This window comes from Vanacampus margaritifer, chromosome 6, assembly GCF_051991255.1.
Source record: "Vanacampus margaritifer isolate UIUO_Vmar chromosome 6, RoL_Vmar_1.0, whole genome shotgun sequence".
Lineage (NCBI taxonomy): Eukaryota > Metazoa > Chordata > Actinopteri > Syngnathiformes > Syngnathidae > Vanacampus > Vanacampus margaritifer.
In genome coordinates this window covers 26,298,465-26,316,094 of record NC_135437.1, presented here as the reverse complement: position 1 = coordinate 26,316,094, position 17,630 = coordinate 26,298,465, and the positions used below count along the sequence as shown (strand labels likewise).

The window sequence follows — 17,630 nt, the reverse complement described above, 5'->3', positions numbered from 1 at the left end:
CAAATCGATTTTTAAACATCCATTTTTTTATGGAAATATTCAACAAAACGTCATATGTAAGGTTAGGATTCACACATTAAGCATGAAAGAATGTTATGTTAAGCCTCAATATTTGATTTCAGTGCTGTTCAAACATGAAACTGCAACCTGAATTTTCAGATAAATAAATACATTTTCATACAAATCTTACAGTGTACATGTACAAGTTTACTGATGAGTATTTTCTAAATTTGAGTTTGAAAAAAATCGCAATAATCAATTTATAGATTCGTATCGGGATTAATCGGTATCGAATCGCCAGGTACTGGGCAATTCACACCCTATAACGAACATTAGTTCCACTATAAAAACAAACCCTTGAAACAATGACGTTCTTACAAATGCATAATAAATCTTAATATTTCTAATGTAATGTCATAAAACTAAACTCATGGAAATTCCGCTTTTCAGCATTCCCACGCAATTCCTGCAGAAATTGCACTTTGTCCAGTTCTCACTCACATTCTCCTTGTTTCTCACGGCAAGTATGAGGATTGCGGTAACTGGTTGATTGAGAGCATACGTGGCTTTGCACGCAGCCATCCGCTTTGGCCGGATGCCACAGTCGGAGAAGCTGAAGCTGAAGGCCGAGCTGGTGACGGGGGAGCGCCAGGTGGAGGACCCCCGGCTGGCCGACCAGAAGACGCTGGCTCGGCAGATTTACGAGGCCTACCTCAAGAACTTCAACATGAACAAGGCCAAGGCTCGGACCATCCTCACAGGGAAGACCAGCACGCCGGTAGGTTTTGGGATTTTGTCACAGATCACCACCTCTTGTTGGAAAATCCATTTGTTGCCCAATGGAGCGGTTTCACGCCGCTTCTTAGCACATTTTCAACTTTGCACTCAGAATGTGTGTCTCAATAGCTGGCAGCTTGATGATGTGCAGCAGATGCCAAAGATGCCGTAAATGGAGGCAGGCCGTTATTTTTCTCTCCATCCCTGCACTCTTTCAAACCGGGTCCCAAACCTCCGTAACGTTCCCCCGCATCGTCTTCGCACTTGGTCTCTTTCAGATGTCCAAATGAACTCAAGAGATGTTTTTCACGCATTTTTGCCAAATGAACCCCCCAAAGTGAGACCACACCATAAATCAAATGTAATTTATAAGCTCCACATTAGAAGGCTGTTTTTTTCAAGGATTAATGTCCCCCCACCCCCCACTCGACTTTTACTATCGTCAACAGATTTATTTTTCCTAAAATAACTTTGGCCACAACTCAAGTACTGTCATGGTCATCATTTTCAGTTTCATAGTTTTTCTCTTCTCGTTTCACTTTTGTTAACAAGAGTATGAAAACCTAGAATTTTTTTTATTGCACATTTAGAACAAAATTTCTTATTAATCGTGAGTTAACCAGTGAAGTCATGTGATTAATTACAATTAAAAGTTGTAATCACCTGACGCCCCTAATTTTTTATAATCTTTTCTTTTTTTTAATCGTGAGTTAACTCGTAAAGTCATTCAATTAATTACGATTGAAAATTTTAATCACCTGACGCACCTAATTTTTAATAATTTTTTTCTTTAAAAAAAAGAAAAGAATATTAACTCATTCACTGCCATTGACGGCTATAGATGTCAAAAATTCATTTGAACAATTTTTATTAGTTTAAAAAAAAAAATCCACTTTTGCTAACAAGAGTATAAAAACCTAGGATTTTTTTTTTGTAAATTTAGAACAGATATAAAATTTGTGATTAATCGTTAGTTAACTAGTGAAGTCATGGGATTAATTACAATAAAAAAATTGAATCGCCTGACGGGCCTAAATAAAAAACAAAAATAATTAAAATCAGGGGCGTTTAATCGTAATTAATTGCATGATAATTTTATATCTGTTATTAATTTACAATAAATAAAATATAGGTTTTCCTAAAAAATGAAAAATTGTTAAACTTCTAGAAATAGTTCACATGAATTTTTGATGTCTATAGTCGTCAATGGCAGTGAATGAGTTTAAAAAAAAATAGGGGCGTCGGGCAATTAAAATGTGTCATCATAATTAATCGCATGACTTCACTCATCTATTCTAAATATACAATAAAAAAATGTCTAGGTTTTCATACTCTTGTTAACAAAAAGTAAAAAAATGTTAAACTAATAGAAATAGTTCAAATGAATAATCTATAGCCGTCAATAGCAGTGAATGAGTTTTAATATCTGGTATTACAAATGCAATTATGCCATCTAGTGGCAGAAAAATGACCTCAACACAAATCAATATCACACTCCTTTTTTTACAGTACAGTTCATCTTTTTTAATTTTAACAAAATTTTGTGAATTATTATGAAATGACTGTATCAGTGAGCATGAGCACATACATGGGATTTGATGGTAAGTGTCATAAAATAACATGAGCAAAACGCCCATCTTCACTTTTCCCAACGCGTGTGGTCCTTCGGGCAGCCTTTGGTCATCCACGACATGGACACGCTGCAGCTGGCGGAGCAGACCCTGGTGGCCAAGATGGTGGGCTCGGCGGGGGTCCTGAAGGACCGCGAGGCCGAAGTGCGCCTCTTCCACTGCTGCCAGTGCACCTCGGTGGAAACGGTCACCGAGCTGACGGAATTCGCCAAGTCGGTCCCCGGCTTCTCGGACCTGGACCTCAACGACCAGGTGACCCTGTTGAAATACGGCGTTTACGAGGCCCTCTTCGCCATGCTGGCCTCGTGCATGAACAAGGACGGGGTTCTGGTGGCGTACGGCTCGGGCTTCGTCACGCGCGAGTTCCTCAAGAGCCTGCGGCGGCCCTTCAGCGACATGATGGAGCCCAAGTTTCAGTTTGCCACCAAGTTTAACGCCCTGGAGCTGGATGACAGCGACCTGGCGCTCTTCGTGGCCGCCATCATCTGCTGCGGAGGTGAGGCCGTAGGAAAAACTGGTGATTGCTTTGCAAATTTCAACCGCTTTCTCCTCAAACTTTTTTTTCTCTCCCTAGTTCTAATCCTTTTTTTCAACCCTAAAACTAAGACTTTGTTCTCATAGCGTTGCATTTTTTTCTTCTAAAACATGTTGTTTCTTTTACAATTTTTCTTACCAAATTTTTAACCGTTCTCAAAAAATTTGCTTCTTTTTTTATACTGTTTAAAATTTCAAAAAAACATTTTTTCCCCTTAAAATTATGTTTTCTTCTAAAATATGTTGTTTCTTTTACTCTTTTCTTACCAAAAATTTGACAGTTCTCAGGAAAATGTCTTCTAAAATTGCTAAATTGTTTACCAAAAATGTGTTACAATCAACTCTTATAATATTAATCTTTTTTTAAGATAAAATGAAAACTTAACTCTTGTTAGATTACACTTTTTCTTGTAAAATTGCAACTTTTTCCTCTGAAAAATCACAATATTATTAATAAAAATGGTGACCTTTTTCCCTATAAAATCACAACTTTTAGTATTACAATAAAATATAAAAAATTGCATATTTTTTCTGAAAATTAATTTCTCATAATATTGAGACTTAATGCAATACTTTTTTTTTTTTTAAATGTTTTAGTAAAAAAAAAATCACAGTTTATATAAATTAATTCTCCGAAAATTGCAACTGTTCATTTAAAAGTATTTTTCTCTAAATGTTTACATGTGTCTCAGCAAAGTACAAATGTACTTTTTAGAATTTTTAGAACGTTTTTTTCAACTTAGGAGGCTGATATTTTAAAATTGACATCAAAGTGCCTTCAGTGAGGTCAGTTTAATTTATCTCAATATTATGAGTTTTCATTCTCTCTCTTGTGAAAGTTTTTTACTCAATTTTTTTACTTTAAGCCGATTCAAATTGCAACTCTATTCTCCTAAAATGACAAACTTTTGCACCTAAAGCAATGTATTTTTCTCATCAAATCAACACTTTATTTTAGTACAATTTTGACTTGAACATGAGATGATGAAAAAAAATGAAAACTTTGTGATTCTATTCATCAATTCCTCATATTAATTGTATTCTATTCCGTAGCGCACTAACGCTTGCTCATGTCTCTCCTTTCCCACGTAGACCGTCCGGGCCTGGTGAACGTGAGCCACATCGAGCGCATGCAGGAGAGCATCGTGCAAGTGCTGCAGCACCACCTGCTGGCCAACCACCCGGACGACGCCTTCCTCTTCCCCAAGCTGCTGCAGAAGCTGGCCGACTTGCGGCAACTGGTCACCGAGCACGCTCAGCTGGTGCAGGAGATCAAGAAGACGGAGGACACGTCGCTGCATCCGCTCTTGCAGGAGATCTACAGAGACATGTATTGACCAGCGTCCCCCACCCCATCCAATTGTACTTTTTGTTGTTGTTTGCTAACATAAGCTCCAGGTTGGACCCCTGACGGTCCCTTTCGTCATCCAGCGAGCGCTAGCTTAAACTTCTGCTAGCTAATATCAAGCCTCGTTTCCACCAAGCGGCGCACTGTTAGTTCGGTACCCTGATGGAGAAGTTGGTTCATTCCGCTAGGCCCGGTATAGCGATCTTGACGTTGACGTCACGCGTCCCAAAATGGCCGCAACCGACCATTTTGGCGGCATTGAAAACGCGTCTGCCACTTTGAGTAAACGGCAAACGCCACACTTGAACAATGATTGACAGCTGTTACGGACCAGAAAAAAAGGATTGAGCGTGCTGTGCTCTAAGCTGCCAAAAGAGGAACCAATGCGTAGCCAATGTTGCACTTTGTACATGGTGGCTAAATCAGCAGATGCTAACTGTTACCACACGCAAAATGTAGGGGAAATGCTACGGTGCTGCTACAGTTTAATAGGTATTACAAAGTTGAATTTAATGACTGACCAACACCATAAAGAAGACTTTTTGCGGTATAAATGACGGCAGATTTTTCATAAATAATAGGGGTGGGAATCTTTGAATGTCTCACCATTCAATTCAGATTTTTGGGTGTGCGATTCGATTAAGAACGATTTTTGATTCAAAATGATTTGATTGACAATGATTTTTGCTTCCATTTAAAGATGTTCAAGGAATCGTAATGATTTACTCCAGTCTGACTCGCTAATGCTAACTAGTGTGCTACTCGCGGCACTTTTAGCACTCAAAAGAACGGCTCCACGCTGCAAAAAAAAAAAACAACTTTTATTGGAATACCTTGATTGTGACTTTTTCCTTCTACGCTTATCGTGATAACGTACGGAACTAAACTGCACTCTTTGGTGGGAACGTGGCTTTTGAGGCCTGGGTGAGCCGTTGATGATCAATCGGGGGGGGGGGGGGGTGGCGGGGGTCGAGGCGTGCTGCACTCCACTGTGGCGGTTTGAAAAACTCTGAAACACCTGAAAAATGAGGAAGAGTGAACTGTCACTCCAGCAGAATGTAGATTTTAATACAAATATAAACACATACGAGTGATCTAAAGCCATAAATAATCTTTTGCAGTTTACGTGGCGTCCGTGACGGCGGCCACGTGAGCAGTAAAAGGCAGACTTGCACGTGACGTCTTGTTTTCATGTACTCATGAAATATTTCCTTTTCTGTGTGTGTGTGTGTGTAGTGGATATCAAAAGTCTGCACACCCCTGTTAAAATGGCAGTTTTTTCTGATTTAAAAAAAATGTTTAATGTACAACTAAAAATGTGTCTTCATGAGAGAGAAATAGTAATAACATGTTTGCACAAGTCTGCACACCTTAACTCATTTGCTCCCAAAAACCTATAAATACGTTCCGTTTTAAATATACCCATGGTTCCAAAAACGTATTTATATGTTTTGTTTTGTTTTTATGCTAGAGCATACAGAAAGCTCTGATGCAGCCTCTGAACTGAAGAGAACGCTTGAAACAATGGTAGTTATTACAAAAACGGCCAGCGGGTGGCAGCAGAGTATAAAAGATCACCCAGGGCCATGTTGCAAAAAGCTCTTTTCCCCACTGTTTTAAACAAATGTGTGAATAATGATGAAATTTAAGCTATATTCTAATGCAAATATACTTTTTTTCCCTGATGAAAGAAGAAACTCTAATCTTTCTTTTGGTAGATTCCATGTTTTCATAGCAATAGAGCACAATAATCTGTGAGCCTCGAAAAATTTGTCAAAATCCAGTAAAACAGCCGGGAGCGAAGGGGGTTGCTTCAGTGAAAATGGGTGGGAGTGAATGAGTAAAAAAAAATGGTTTCGTTTTTTTAACAAAAACTTGGCATCTGAACGGGGTGTGGAGATACTTTTTATAGCCACTCAAAGTACGACTAACCTCACATTATGTCCATCTGGAATTTGTCTTTTTCTTTTCTTTCACATGACACTGTAGTGTCCGACCGCCTCAGTGCACACAAGCGGGCCTGTGACTTTTAAAGGGACACGCTCTTTTTCTACTGGATTCTCCGTAAAGCACGTGCATACGTACTCCATACTGGTGAAGTGCTTTGCCATATCGCAGCTAACCGTTCAAAAACAAGCACAATTGCAATCGTTCTCACTTGATTTATTTTTCAAAGTCAGCTAAATAATCTTGCTTCTGGTCCTGCTAACAATATGGATTGGGTTAACATTCAGGGCTCTTTTTCTACATTTTTTTTTTTTTTATAAAACAAGGTGACAGATGTATATCAGCTTAATTTGGTGGAAGATTTTCAAAAGCAATTCAAAGCTAATTTGATGTCATCCTACACTTCATGTCAAGTGGATTACGTTTTTGTATTCGTGCAGTTTGGAGTATAAGGGCCACATTGAAAACAAGTGAAATTATTATTCATATAATTGACTTAGTCATAAAACTAGTACTTTTCATCATTTTTTTCTCAATTATAACAATCATTCTCCTTTAATGTACAAAATTATTCTCCTAAAATGTTTGTTTTTTTCCCTGCATTAAAAGTGCAGCATTTCATCTTAAAATTGTGACTTTGCTCCTGAAATTCAGTTCATTCTTGTAATTCTATGATTTTAGTTCTTGTAATAATGTTTCTTTTCAAGGTGGCCCTCATACTGTATTCGTCCAGTTGTTTTGAGTGTCACCGTCAAGACTTTTTAAAAAGTACACATCATTTTTTTTTATCCAGTTGAGACAAATCTGTTGAACTAATACGACTTTATGTTGGGAATCAATTCGCCGAGTGCGATGTTGACGCTTCAAGTGTATAAAAAGGTACAAATGGTAATCCACTCTTGTGTGTGGTAAATATTTTCATTTTAAAACAAAATATACAGCAATTATAATAATGTACTGTATGCGTTGTGCTTTAGCTGCCAGCTAATTGTGTTGAGTTGAATTGGATCGTATTTTTATACCACAGTGCGCGTGAGTGTGTGTGTGTGTGTGTGCAGCATGTATGACGACCCATTCTGATTGTTTCAACTCAGATTGAAGCGCAGCCAGGATACAGCTCATTTAAATAGATTCTTATTAGGGACATTCCGATGTGTTTTTTGATGATTTTTTTTTTTAAACTCATTCACTGCCATTGACGGCTATAGACGTCCTAAATTCATTTTAACTATTTCTATTAGTTCAACTTTTTCCCCCCACTTTTTTTAACAAGAGTATGAAAACCTAGATGTTTTTTTTTTTGGTACATTTAGAACAGATAAAAAAAGTGTGATTAATCGTGAGTTACCTAGTGAAGTCCTGCGATTAATTGCGAAAACATTCTTAAAAATTAGGAACGTCAGGTGATTACCATTTTTAATCATAATTAATCGCATGACTTCACTAGTTAACTCACAATTAATCACAAATGTTATATCTGTTCTAATACAATAAAAAACATTCTAGGTTTTCATACTCTGTGGGGAAATTTTTAAACTAATAGAAATAGTTCAAATGAATTTTTGACGTCTATAGCCGTCAATGGCAGTGAATGAGTTAAGATTGAGTGCCACCCAAGCTCGAACCATTTTTTTTTTACCTTGTATATTTCATACAAGGGCTAATGATTTTCCTCCCCCGCCCATCTGTCATTCAGTGATTATTGGAGCATCCATACTTTCATTTCATGTTCTCAGGTGTCACATAAGGATAATCAGAATAATAGATGCTGATATAAGCATGTATGACATCGCTATAAGTGATGATCACAACTTGAGTGCAGTCGTGAAAATGCAGTATGTGTGGTTTCATCACAACTTAGTAGGATTTCCTACAAAAAAAAGTCTTTTTTATACACAATTATAGCAAATTATGTTTGTGTTCTTTCCTTTTGTCTCTTTGCGAATCAAATAGTGCATTTATTTTTGTATAATTTCCTACTAAAGTGATGCTTTGTCCCGCTGCTATCTCGTGTCTCACCACACGCCATGAGTAGGTTACTGACCTTTTTGCTGCCCCATTTCCTCATATAGTGATGTTTGTGTACATCTATTGGAGATATTGTACATTTTTATAATACGTACAGTTTTTTATTAACTCATTCACTGCCATTGACGGCTAAAAACGTCAAAAATACATTTGAACTATTTCTATTAGTTTAACATTTCCCCCCCTCTTTTGTTAACTAGAGTATAAAAAGCTAGAATTTGTTTTATTGTACATTTAGGACAGACGTAAAATTTGTGTTTAATCGTGAGTTAACTAGTAAAGTCATGCGATTAATTACGATTAAAAATGGTAATCGCCTGGCGCCCCTAATTTTTAATAATATTTGTGCGGTAAAAAAAAAAGATTATTAAAAATTGGAAAAAAATAATTACAATTATTTAAAAAAAATAAAATAAAAGTTTAAAGAAAATATTTTCCAAATTAGGGATGTCAGGTAATTAAAATTATGCGATTAATTATGATTACAATTTTAATCACCTGACGCCCCAAATTTTTTATAATCTTTTCTTCTTCTTTTTTTTTTAATTCATTCGCTCCCATTGACGGCTATAAACGTCGAAAAATGCTTTCATTTTATCTAATTTCTATTAGAGTATGAAAACCTAGTTTTATTTTTCATTCGACATTTAGAACAGATATAAAATTTGCAATTAATCGTGAGTTAACTTGTGAAGTCATACGATTAATTAGAATTTAAAAAATGTATTGCCTGTCGCCCTTCATTTTTTATATATATATTTTTAATGAATTTATGGCAGTGAAATTAGTTCTATAAAAAAATATATGAATTGTGATTTTATTTTAAAAAAAAATTAAATTTGCGGTGCATTTTGAGAAATGATCTGATTACTGAAAGATTTGTTGATTATCTGCAGCGTCAGCTTTACAGATGCCACGTGTGCTCTGCAGGCTACATCCAATCCATAGACGCTATTTGAGGAGATGGGGTCACTTATTTTCAAAGACTGTGCCTTAACTTGTGTGCAAAAAATATGTATAACAATAGAGATTACAATGGTGTGCACACATTTGGGATTGTACGTGAATGATGTTATAACTTTAGATCATGCACAGTATAAGTGAACTCGCAGCTTTAAAATAGGTTGGAAATAATGCAATGTGCACAAACTGGGCCCATTCTTAATGTAAGGAAGTTTTTTTGCGTTGATGTTGTTGAAAGGGTTTTTTTTTTTCTTCTTCAAATGTGTCAAGGAAACACTGTTCCTTTGTTGAACTCAGGATACATTAGACGTACTGTTTTTCATTTTCTAACTCTTTGATGTCATCGATACTTCTCTGCCTTATAGCACCAATAATACTGATTCACACGACCTTTTGTTTTTTTGTTTTTCTTTCCCCCAATTCTGGCTAAATGCTACTTTGGGTTGCAGGTGTGATAGGAATAAGCTGATAGGATTGCTTGTGTTAGTCTGCTTTTATGGTGAAGGCAGAGACTCAACGAGGACGTGATGTCATTGTGTATTGTGGCACGGTACAAGATACTGTAAAATGTATATGAGGAATGTATAGGTTGACATTTAATTGATACGATAAACAGACAATGAATGGATTTTAAAAATAAATATTTAAAATGAACTTTTGCGCACTTTGATTTCATCTGACAACACATTACATCGCCATCATCACCTATTAGTGTAAATAATGAAAGTCCACCTTGCGCTTTCAGTGCCAAGAAAAATAACACTGCAGTATTTTTACTTCATAAAAACAAAGCAATAGAATAGTTTGTGCATCCTGATAATACAATGGTCATTGTACTGCTTGTTCTAATATGCATGCCACCAGGGGGCAGCATAACACACGGTAATATAGAAACACACAAGCAGATTCAAAGCAACTATAATATTTTTTATTGTTTTTCACAGAGGTCAAAGAATATTTGCCTGGGAGTTTTGCTATATGTATCTACAACTTCAAATATACTTAGGATTATATACATAAGGCATCAGAATTTTCTTTACCTGTATATAGAAATGTAGTCGAAGTAGTAGTGGTAAAAGAAGAAACCGAACAATGAACTTCATGGACAAGTATCTAGTTATTCAATGCAAATAATAATAAAAGCACTTTACTTGCTGATTTTGAAATGAACCCGCGGTCTGAAATTAAACAGCGCCCCCGGTCGGCCAACCGGGAAATGTATTGTATTATTTCTCCTATTATGTCTCCAGACTGGGTCTGGTCAGAAGACATAATACCCATAGTGGAGTACAACAGGGAGGGTGAGCTAAAAGGAACTGTTTGTTGTTGTTTATATCACGAAAACAGTGGTGGTTTGGCCCTCTGCGCATCGAAAGATAAGATTAAAAAAACACACAAAAGTGGTCAGAGACAGCGACTTGCAGGATATGAGAGGCCAGCATTGACACCTTTTGTAAAAACAAGGTCCAATGTATTGCCATATGAATGAGTGGTACAGTTGACATGTTGGATCAAATCTGGACTAAAAAGAGAATCTAACAATTCCAATGCTTTGGAGTGTTCACTAGTTCAAAATTCAGGGTCGTCACCATCACACATCATTGGTGCGTGTAGACGTAAATTCACAAATGATCTGGCTTTCAGTCTGTTTCGTGTTTAGTAACAATTAATACTGAAATAACTTTATATTTCTGGTAAACCCCTCAATATTTTTATGGATGTAACTAAACATGTTTCTTACTCGTCCAAATGCAGAAGATTTTTTTAAATGTATTCTCCAAATGAACATAGGCTCAAACGTTTATATAAATTATGCCCCACCCCGTGACACGAGATTTGTTCAACTGGTGTTGCCGTAGAATAGATTTCACGTGACCAATACTCCATTCCAGGCTGCTTTTACATAGCCACACGCGGTTCATTATAATTCGTAATAATTCATTCTGAATTCGTACTATACGATAGTGATGGGCAAATGAAGCTTTTGTTAAGCACTGAACCACTTGAGCCAATTGTTTTGAAAATAGGTTCATTACTCGAAGCTTCAGTTACAGTGACCTCTACTGGTAAACTGCAAGGCTGCAGTGGATTTAAAGCATCTTTGCTTTGAAAATTCTTTGATGGACTCACACTAAGACCGAATAGCATGTTCTATTGACAGATAAAGACTGATGAATGTGTGTATTTTGTTATTGAGGAGAAAGTGCTGGTAAAATATGGCATAGGTTGGATGTGCTTGTGTAACTGACAGGGGGTCATGGGGGACACTCAGATTTTTATTGAGGTACATTATTTTTTCCAGTTTTTGGATTGAGCCGGTTTCTTTTTTTGCTCACAACTTCTCCACATTTAGAGAAAACTCACTCGCACGGGACCGACGATGCTGGCGTGCATCATATTACATATACTGTTTCTACACATGCAACCTGACTGAGGTCAAATCAATTGAAGAAAGTAAAAAAAGGTAAAGCCTATTTACATAAGCTTTACAAACAAACATTGGTTGTTCAGTGGTAAAATTATCCCCTGCCATTCCCGTCCAAGTCAAAACGTTTTTTATTTAATTTGCGCCTCGAAAAAAAAAATGCCCTTCGAAAAAATAAATCAATAAATAATTGTTTTTTTCTGATTCTGATCTATATACATAACTTTAAACAGCCAGCACACCTACCTTATCAGGAGTGATCAGATTGAAGTGTTATGTTAATCATATTAATATATTATATATATATATATATATTGAGATATTAATATTGGCGGATTTCTTTATTATCTGGTTCATTTCCTTCAGTCTGAATTATCAAGTACACACAAAATACAGTATTGTTTACAAATACTTACGGGTACTGCGTTGAAGTCTGTCCTTGGTGCACTTCCTTCATTGTCCATGGATGTAGGCAAAGACTGGGAACTTGCACTACACTGTAAAAAAAATACAAATAATAATAAATTAATCAAATTACAGAAATGTATTCTTTCTCATAAAACATGCCATTTAAGAAACAATACTTGGAATTTCTTTCTTTTTATTACATCCTGGAGATAACATCCTCCTGTACAAATCCATTGAAATCTGCTGTCGAGATTCCTCACTGACCGCTGCAACAGCTCAGCTGGGATTCCATCATTGTTTGATTGTAAATGGCATGTTTTAAGGTTTCAATTACTATGAACAAAATATGTTTCTTCCATCACACTTGGTTTTATTGGATAGTTAAAAAAAAAGTTCCCATTTTTTTGGTCACCCTAACAGCATAGGCTATGACAAAAAATAATGTGATTCAGCTTCCAAAACATGTAAAAAAAAAACTGTTGAAAAACTAGATATTGGGTTTAAAATTGCAACAATTTACATTATGGTACTGTAATTCATTTACCGTATATAGCACTTTTCCACCTTATGATGCCCTCAAACAGCTTTACATTTTGACTACTCATTCACCTTTTGATGATGCCGGATCAGGAGTTCAGTGTATTGCTCAAGGATACTTCATTATGGTCACAAAGGGGATCAAACCCACAATTTAATGGATACTAGCCAACAACTTTACCACTGAACCACGTCGGTGCTGTTTTTAGCGATTTTAGATCACATGAAATGTATACTTAGTTGGTAGTGCTGATGCCCTGTGGCATCCCTAAATCAATTGCAATTATTTGCTTTGCATATTATTTATCCTCTCATATTTTCCCCTTTCCCTATGCCTCTTTAGATGTCCTTTCAAAATAAATGTTAATACAATGTCAATGAATGCTACCATCTAGTCAACTAATTAAGAATTCATCGTACAATTATATATTTTTAGTATTCATTCCTCAGAAATTGTAAATGTCTCTGATTTTTAAAGGGTTTTAAAGTTGCATAAATTTGAGAGGTCATTCCCTTAAATAACAGACGAATATTTGAGGAATTACGATTTATTTGTGAACCTATTTTAACAATAAATATATGCATTACTAATACATTTTTCTGTAAAACAACAGAAATATTAAGTTGTGAAATATTGTGTCAGAGTTACAGAGATTTTATGTTATTTTTACATTCAGGTAAGAACAGTCTATTTTTGAAAATTAAATCTTTCTTTTTTATAGGAAAAACCTGTAAATTCAAATACAATAAATATGGAAATTCAGTTTCTTTAGATTAAAAAAAAAAATACAATGTAGAATTGCTGTTAGACGTGACAAATGGCAAGTGTATTGGTACTCCAGGAGGTAGAGAACATGACCTGAGGGCCTGCAGCCGAGGCTAGAGATCCGAGAGCTGATGATGAAAGGGATTGAGATAGATTTTTGTGTGAGACTTCCGGTTCCGGTCTGCAGGCTGTTGTGGTAGCAGTGGAAGAAGCAATTGTCTCTGGTGTCCTTTCAGATTCAGTGATCTAAGTTGACAACACAAACAGTCTTATTAGTAAGTCAACACAAACTGTCTTATTAGTAAGTCACTACGCTAATATAAAAAAAGGAATGTTTGATCAATACAAAGACAAAACACTAACCTCTATTGGCAGTAAAATATTTGTCTGGGGAAGAATATATAATCTGCTTCTGCCAACTGCTTTTCTGAGGTCCTTCAAAGTATTGGCCTGAATTTTACTCAGAAGCCTCGATTTGTCAGCTTTTGCCAGGTGAAAGCCAACTACGTTTAGGCTAACAGAGGGGAAGCTTTAGCAAATGTAGTTATTAAACTCTGGAAGAGTCCATGATAACTGCACAAAACATCGAGAGGAAGTTGCCCCTAGTAGCTCATGACTTGGGGTCCCTGGAAAACAATAATAAAAAAGAAAAAAATCTAACAATATTATATCAGTACTGGTTCAACAAGTTTATGCATTTTTTAAATCTGGCTAGCTATTTAATTGTGCTATTTTTTATATATAGGTTGATTTGTTATACTGCGTGTATACAAAAGTTTGTTATGCCTGTGTTTGTGCAAGAGGATACCTCATGATAAAAACGTCACTGGCATAAAGCTACCAGAATGTAGTTAATATTTTTTGAAAAAAGCACTGAGTATTTTTTATATTTAGCGCTACAATACTACACAACCAACGAAGCAATAATACACATAGATTTTCTGCATACACAAAAAATAAAACACAAATGCAATCTCACTGTGCAAATCAATAGTGTGTACATTACCCAAACCAATTCTGGTTAGTTGACAGCATTGTGAAGCCGATGGAACCGCAAGATGACCACCATTTGGCAATAAAAAGAGCCTTACTCTCCAGATTCCATTTGTTCCTTGTATTTCTGTATTAACAAGAATGTGTTAATGAGATGCAATTGTCAGTAGCACATTCGGCAAAATGGGGTATCGCAATCTCATCATAAAACTATACAAATACAGTAGATTATGGGACATGGGGTAAAAAATAAATACATTTAAGTTCCGTGACGACCATCTGGGGTAGGCGATGAACATTCTTAAATGTGCTCAAGAACCTTCAAAAGAACACTTTTTTTTTTCACACGCACATATGTTGCAAATTAATCAAGTACTGGTCCACTAAAGAATCAGTTCCATGGCTCAAGACTGCCCCTAAATGTTGGCATTTTGCCCCAAAAATTTAAGACACTGCAAAAAAAAAATGTTTTTCATCTAAATCGTGCATGTGTGCCCAGTAAATTTGCTGATGTATTTATTTGTAATTCTTTAATAATTTTGATGGTCTTTAATACTGAACATATGTTGTACTTCACAGTACTCATTTAATTATTATTTATCTAAAAAAAAAAAGAAAAAAGGGAAAAAAAAAGGCATGACGCCACAAATCGGCTGCTACCATTGGTGAAGTTTTTTTTTTTGCCTCTACAACACCGTCACCGCAAATTTCTTTGAAATATCGTGCCATTATTTTTAGGTAATATCACCCACCCCTAATAGTATTGATCGACAGTCTTACAGTACCTAGCCAGCTAGCTGTAAGTAGCACTAACTGAATTAGCCAAAGTTAGCCAACCTGTCGTCGTCGTGCGTGCTCTTCTGCGTCTCCGAAATGTGTTATTTGTGGCTTGCAATTAGTTGTTCTCATTCTCGTCTTGCAACATCTAGTGCATTCCAGACGCGACTAATAACTTCATCAAATCCACTTTCTGTTGCAGATTCAGGTGAAGATCCGCTCATGTCAGCAATCAGCAGGAGGCCCGCCCAAAAACTTTGTTGTATACGCATACTGCCACCCACTGGTCACTCTTTGTCCATGCTTGTATACTGCACTGTATCTATACAGTTCAAAATAACTTATCCAGTTATTTAAAAATAAAACAAACTGAAAACAGCCATAATGCTTATTTAGTTTACTGGTGGGGGCGAGATGAATTAAGCATGTGTTGTTGTTGTTTCGTTTGTTTTTTGTAAATACAGTTGATTTTCTTAAGATTTATTGTGGTCCAGGCACTTAAGGGTTAAGGCTTCAAGACATCTAATTTGAATATCGACCAATCAAATTCTTGTCCCGCTTGCTTCATTTGCATGCAGTCCACTAGTGAACGTGTGGGCGTTTGAGTCACATTCAAGACGTCTACAGACGCTCCCCTACTTACGAACATTCGTGTTACGAACGACGGTACATACGAACATGTCTACGCGCATGCGCGCATGTCAAAAAATGTTCGGAAAGACATGCTGTAAGTTAGATTTTTTATTGCGCACCTTTTTCCGAGTACTGTAGTGCTTCTTTCCGCCGCTATTACCGACGCTTGGCGCTGTGAGAGCTCACCCAGCATTGGAGGCTCAGCAACGTGTCGAGGAGGGGGAAGAAGAAGAAACGCCTGTCGTTCATAGATAAAGCCATCGCACTCTTCGAGCAGCAAGACCCAAATATTGAACGTTGCACAAAGGTTGCAAATCAATTGAATGATGCCATACAGTGCTACCGCATCATTTATGATGAAAAAAGAAGAAAACTGTGCAATCGTAGTTAGATTGCTTCTTTCGGCCAGTTTCTAGTAAATCCTACAAGGAAGATACTCATCAACCCTCATCTTCTTCTCCGCGACCCTCAACTTCTTCCTACATTGAAGTTACGGAGGAGGAAGTAACTTTTGAAGCCCATTCCAGCGACGACGGAGAACCTCTCATGATATAAAATCCTCCTCTTCCTCCTCCTCCTCCTCCTCCATCAAATCCTTAAGCATCGAGTACATCTTCCAAAAGTAAGTTAAACTTCATTTTATTTATCTTATTACGTACATGTACATACTGTGTGTGTCTCTCTCTCTCTCTCTCTAACATACGTAGTACAGTACTGTACGTATTCTCTTTAAACATAAATTATAATACAAAATATAGCACTGAAGCAACGATCGCTTGGAACGTAACTCGTTCGTAAGTTGGGGAGCGTCTGTACTGTCTATTGTTGCATTTTGCATGTTGACATGTAAGGGCCAAATGTCCACTGGTATCACCAGTTGCGTTTTTTCTTACCTTAGTGGTTCACTTGTAAGGTTTAAAATGGATTACTAGTTAACTAGGAAGGCATAGAATGTCCACTAGTTACACTAGTTGGGATCTTCCCAACCTTACTAGCTGACTAGTGAGGTACAAAATGTGATCTAGTGAACTAGTAAACGCAAATATATCCACTTGTGGCACTAGTTGGGCTCGTTTTGACTTCACTTGTTAACTAGTGAATCGCTTGGTTTCTCTCTTGCAAGCTAGTTACATCCAATCTGAGTCACTAGTTAACAAGTGACACTGATGTTTATTTAACTAGTTAACTAGTGGAAGGCATTTTCTTTCACAAGTCAGACCAAGAAATGAACTTGTACAAGATTTGACAGAACACGTTAGCCATTTTTCCTACATGTGTGGCGTGTCTTTTAACTAGTGGACCCTTATGTAGCACTGGTAAGCAACTGTGCCCAACTAGTACAACAAATATCTAACATGTAGTGAATTTTGTTGCACTAGTTGATGTTTCTAGTATAATAGGCGTCTTTTACATCATACTAGTTTAACAAAAATGCTTACTAGCTGGCATGTGCGCACAACTAGTGAACTTGCGAAGTGTTGTAACTGGCAAACATATCAACTAGTGAAATGTAATTATTTTCACTGGTTAAGTAGTTGTGTGCACATGCCAGCTTGTGAGCAATAATGTGAAACTTGCACAGTCAAAGTCTGTACAAGTTCAGTGTTGAGGCCGACAAGTGAGACAAAACACCTTCTACTAGTAAACTAGTGATAAGAAAATATGTGTCACTAGTTTACTAAAAAAAAAAAAAAGAGAGAGAGAGAGAGAGAGAGAGAGCGAGCAATGATGATGACATGTTGAATCGGTAAGATTACCGAATAAACTAAACTGAGTGCTCTCTCTCTCTCTCTCTCTCTCTCTCTCTCTCTCTCTCTCTCTCTCTCTCTCTCTCTCTCTCTCTCTCTCTCTCTCTCTCTCTCT

General features: G+C 36.7%; 1 protein-coding gene and 1 long non-coding RNA gene across 3 annotated transcripts in view; one reads left to right on the top strand and one right to left on the bottom strand.

Annotated features, from left to right (window-relative positions):
- Positions 1-9,882, top strand: part of pparab (peroxisome proliferator-activated receptor alpha b) — a 40,432-nt gene extending 30,550 nt beyond the window's left edge. Inside the window, exons 5-7 of the mRNA XM_077567713.1 lie at positions 579-778; positions 2,451-2,904; positions 4,035-9,882. Of these exons, the coding sequence (XP_077423839.1) occupies positions 579-778; positions 2,451-2,904; positions 4,035-4,279 (899 nt within the window). The 3' untranslated portion in view covers positions 4,280-9,882. The remainder of the gene's footprint in view (positions 1-578; positions 779-2,450; positions 2,905-4,034) is intronic.
- On the bottom strand, positions 3,803-15,368 carry LOC144053341 (uncharacterized). 2 transcript variants are annotated; one of them, XR_013294390.1, is made up of 6 exons: positions 15,195-15,368; positions 14,371-14,484; positions 13,728-13,990; positions 13,458-13,610; positions 12,070-12,150; positions 3,803-4,260 (listed from the first exon to the last, which is right to left on the bottom strand). It is a non-coding gene; the product is annotated as an uncharacterized LOC144053341 (long non-coding RNA). The 2 variants fall into 2 exon arrangements; XR_013294389.1 differs by lacking the exon at positions 3,803-4,260 and adding an exon at positions 5,047-5,308.
- Positions 15,369-17,630: the final 2,262 nt, after the last annotated feature.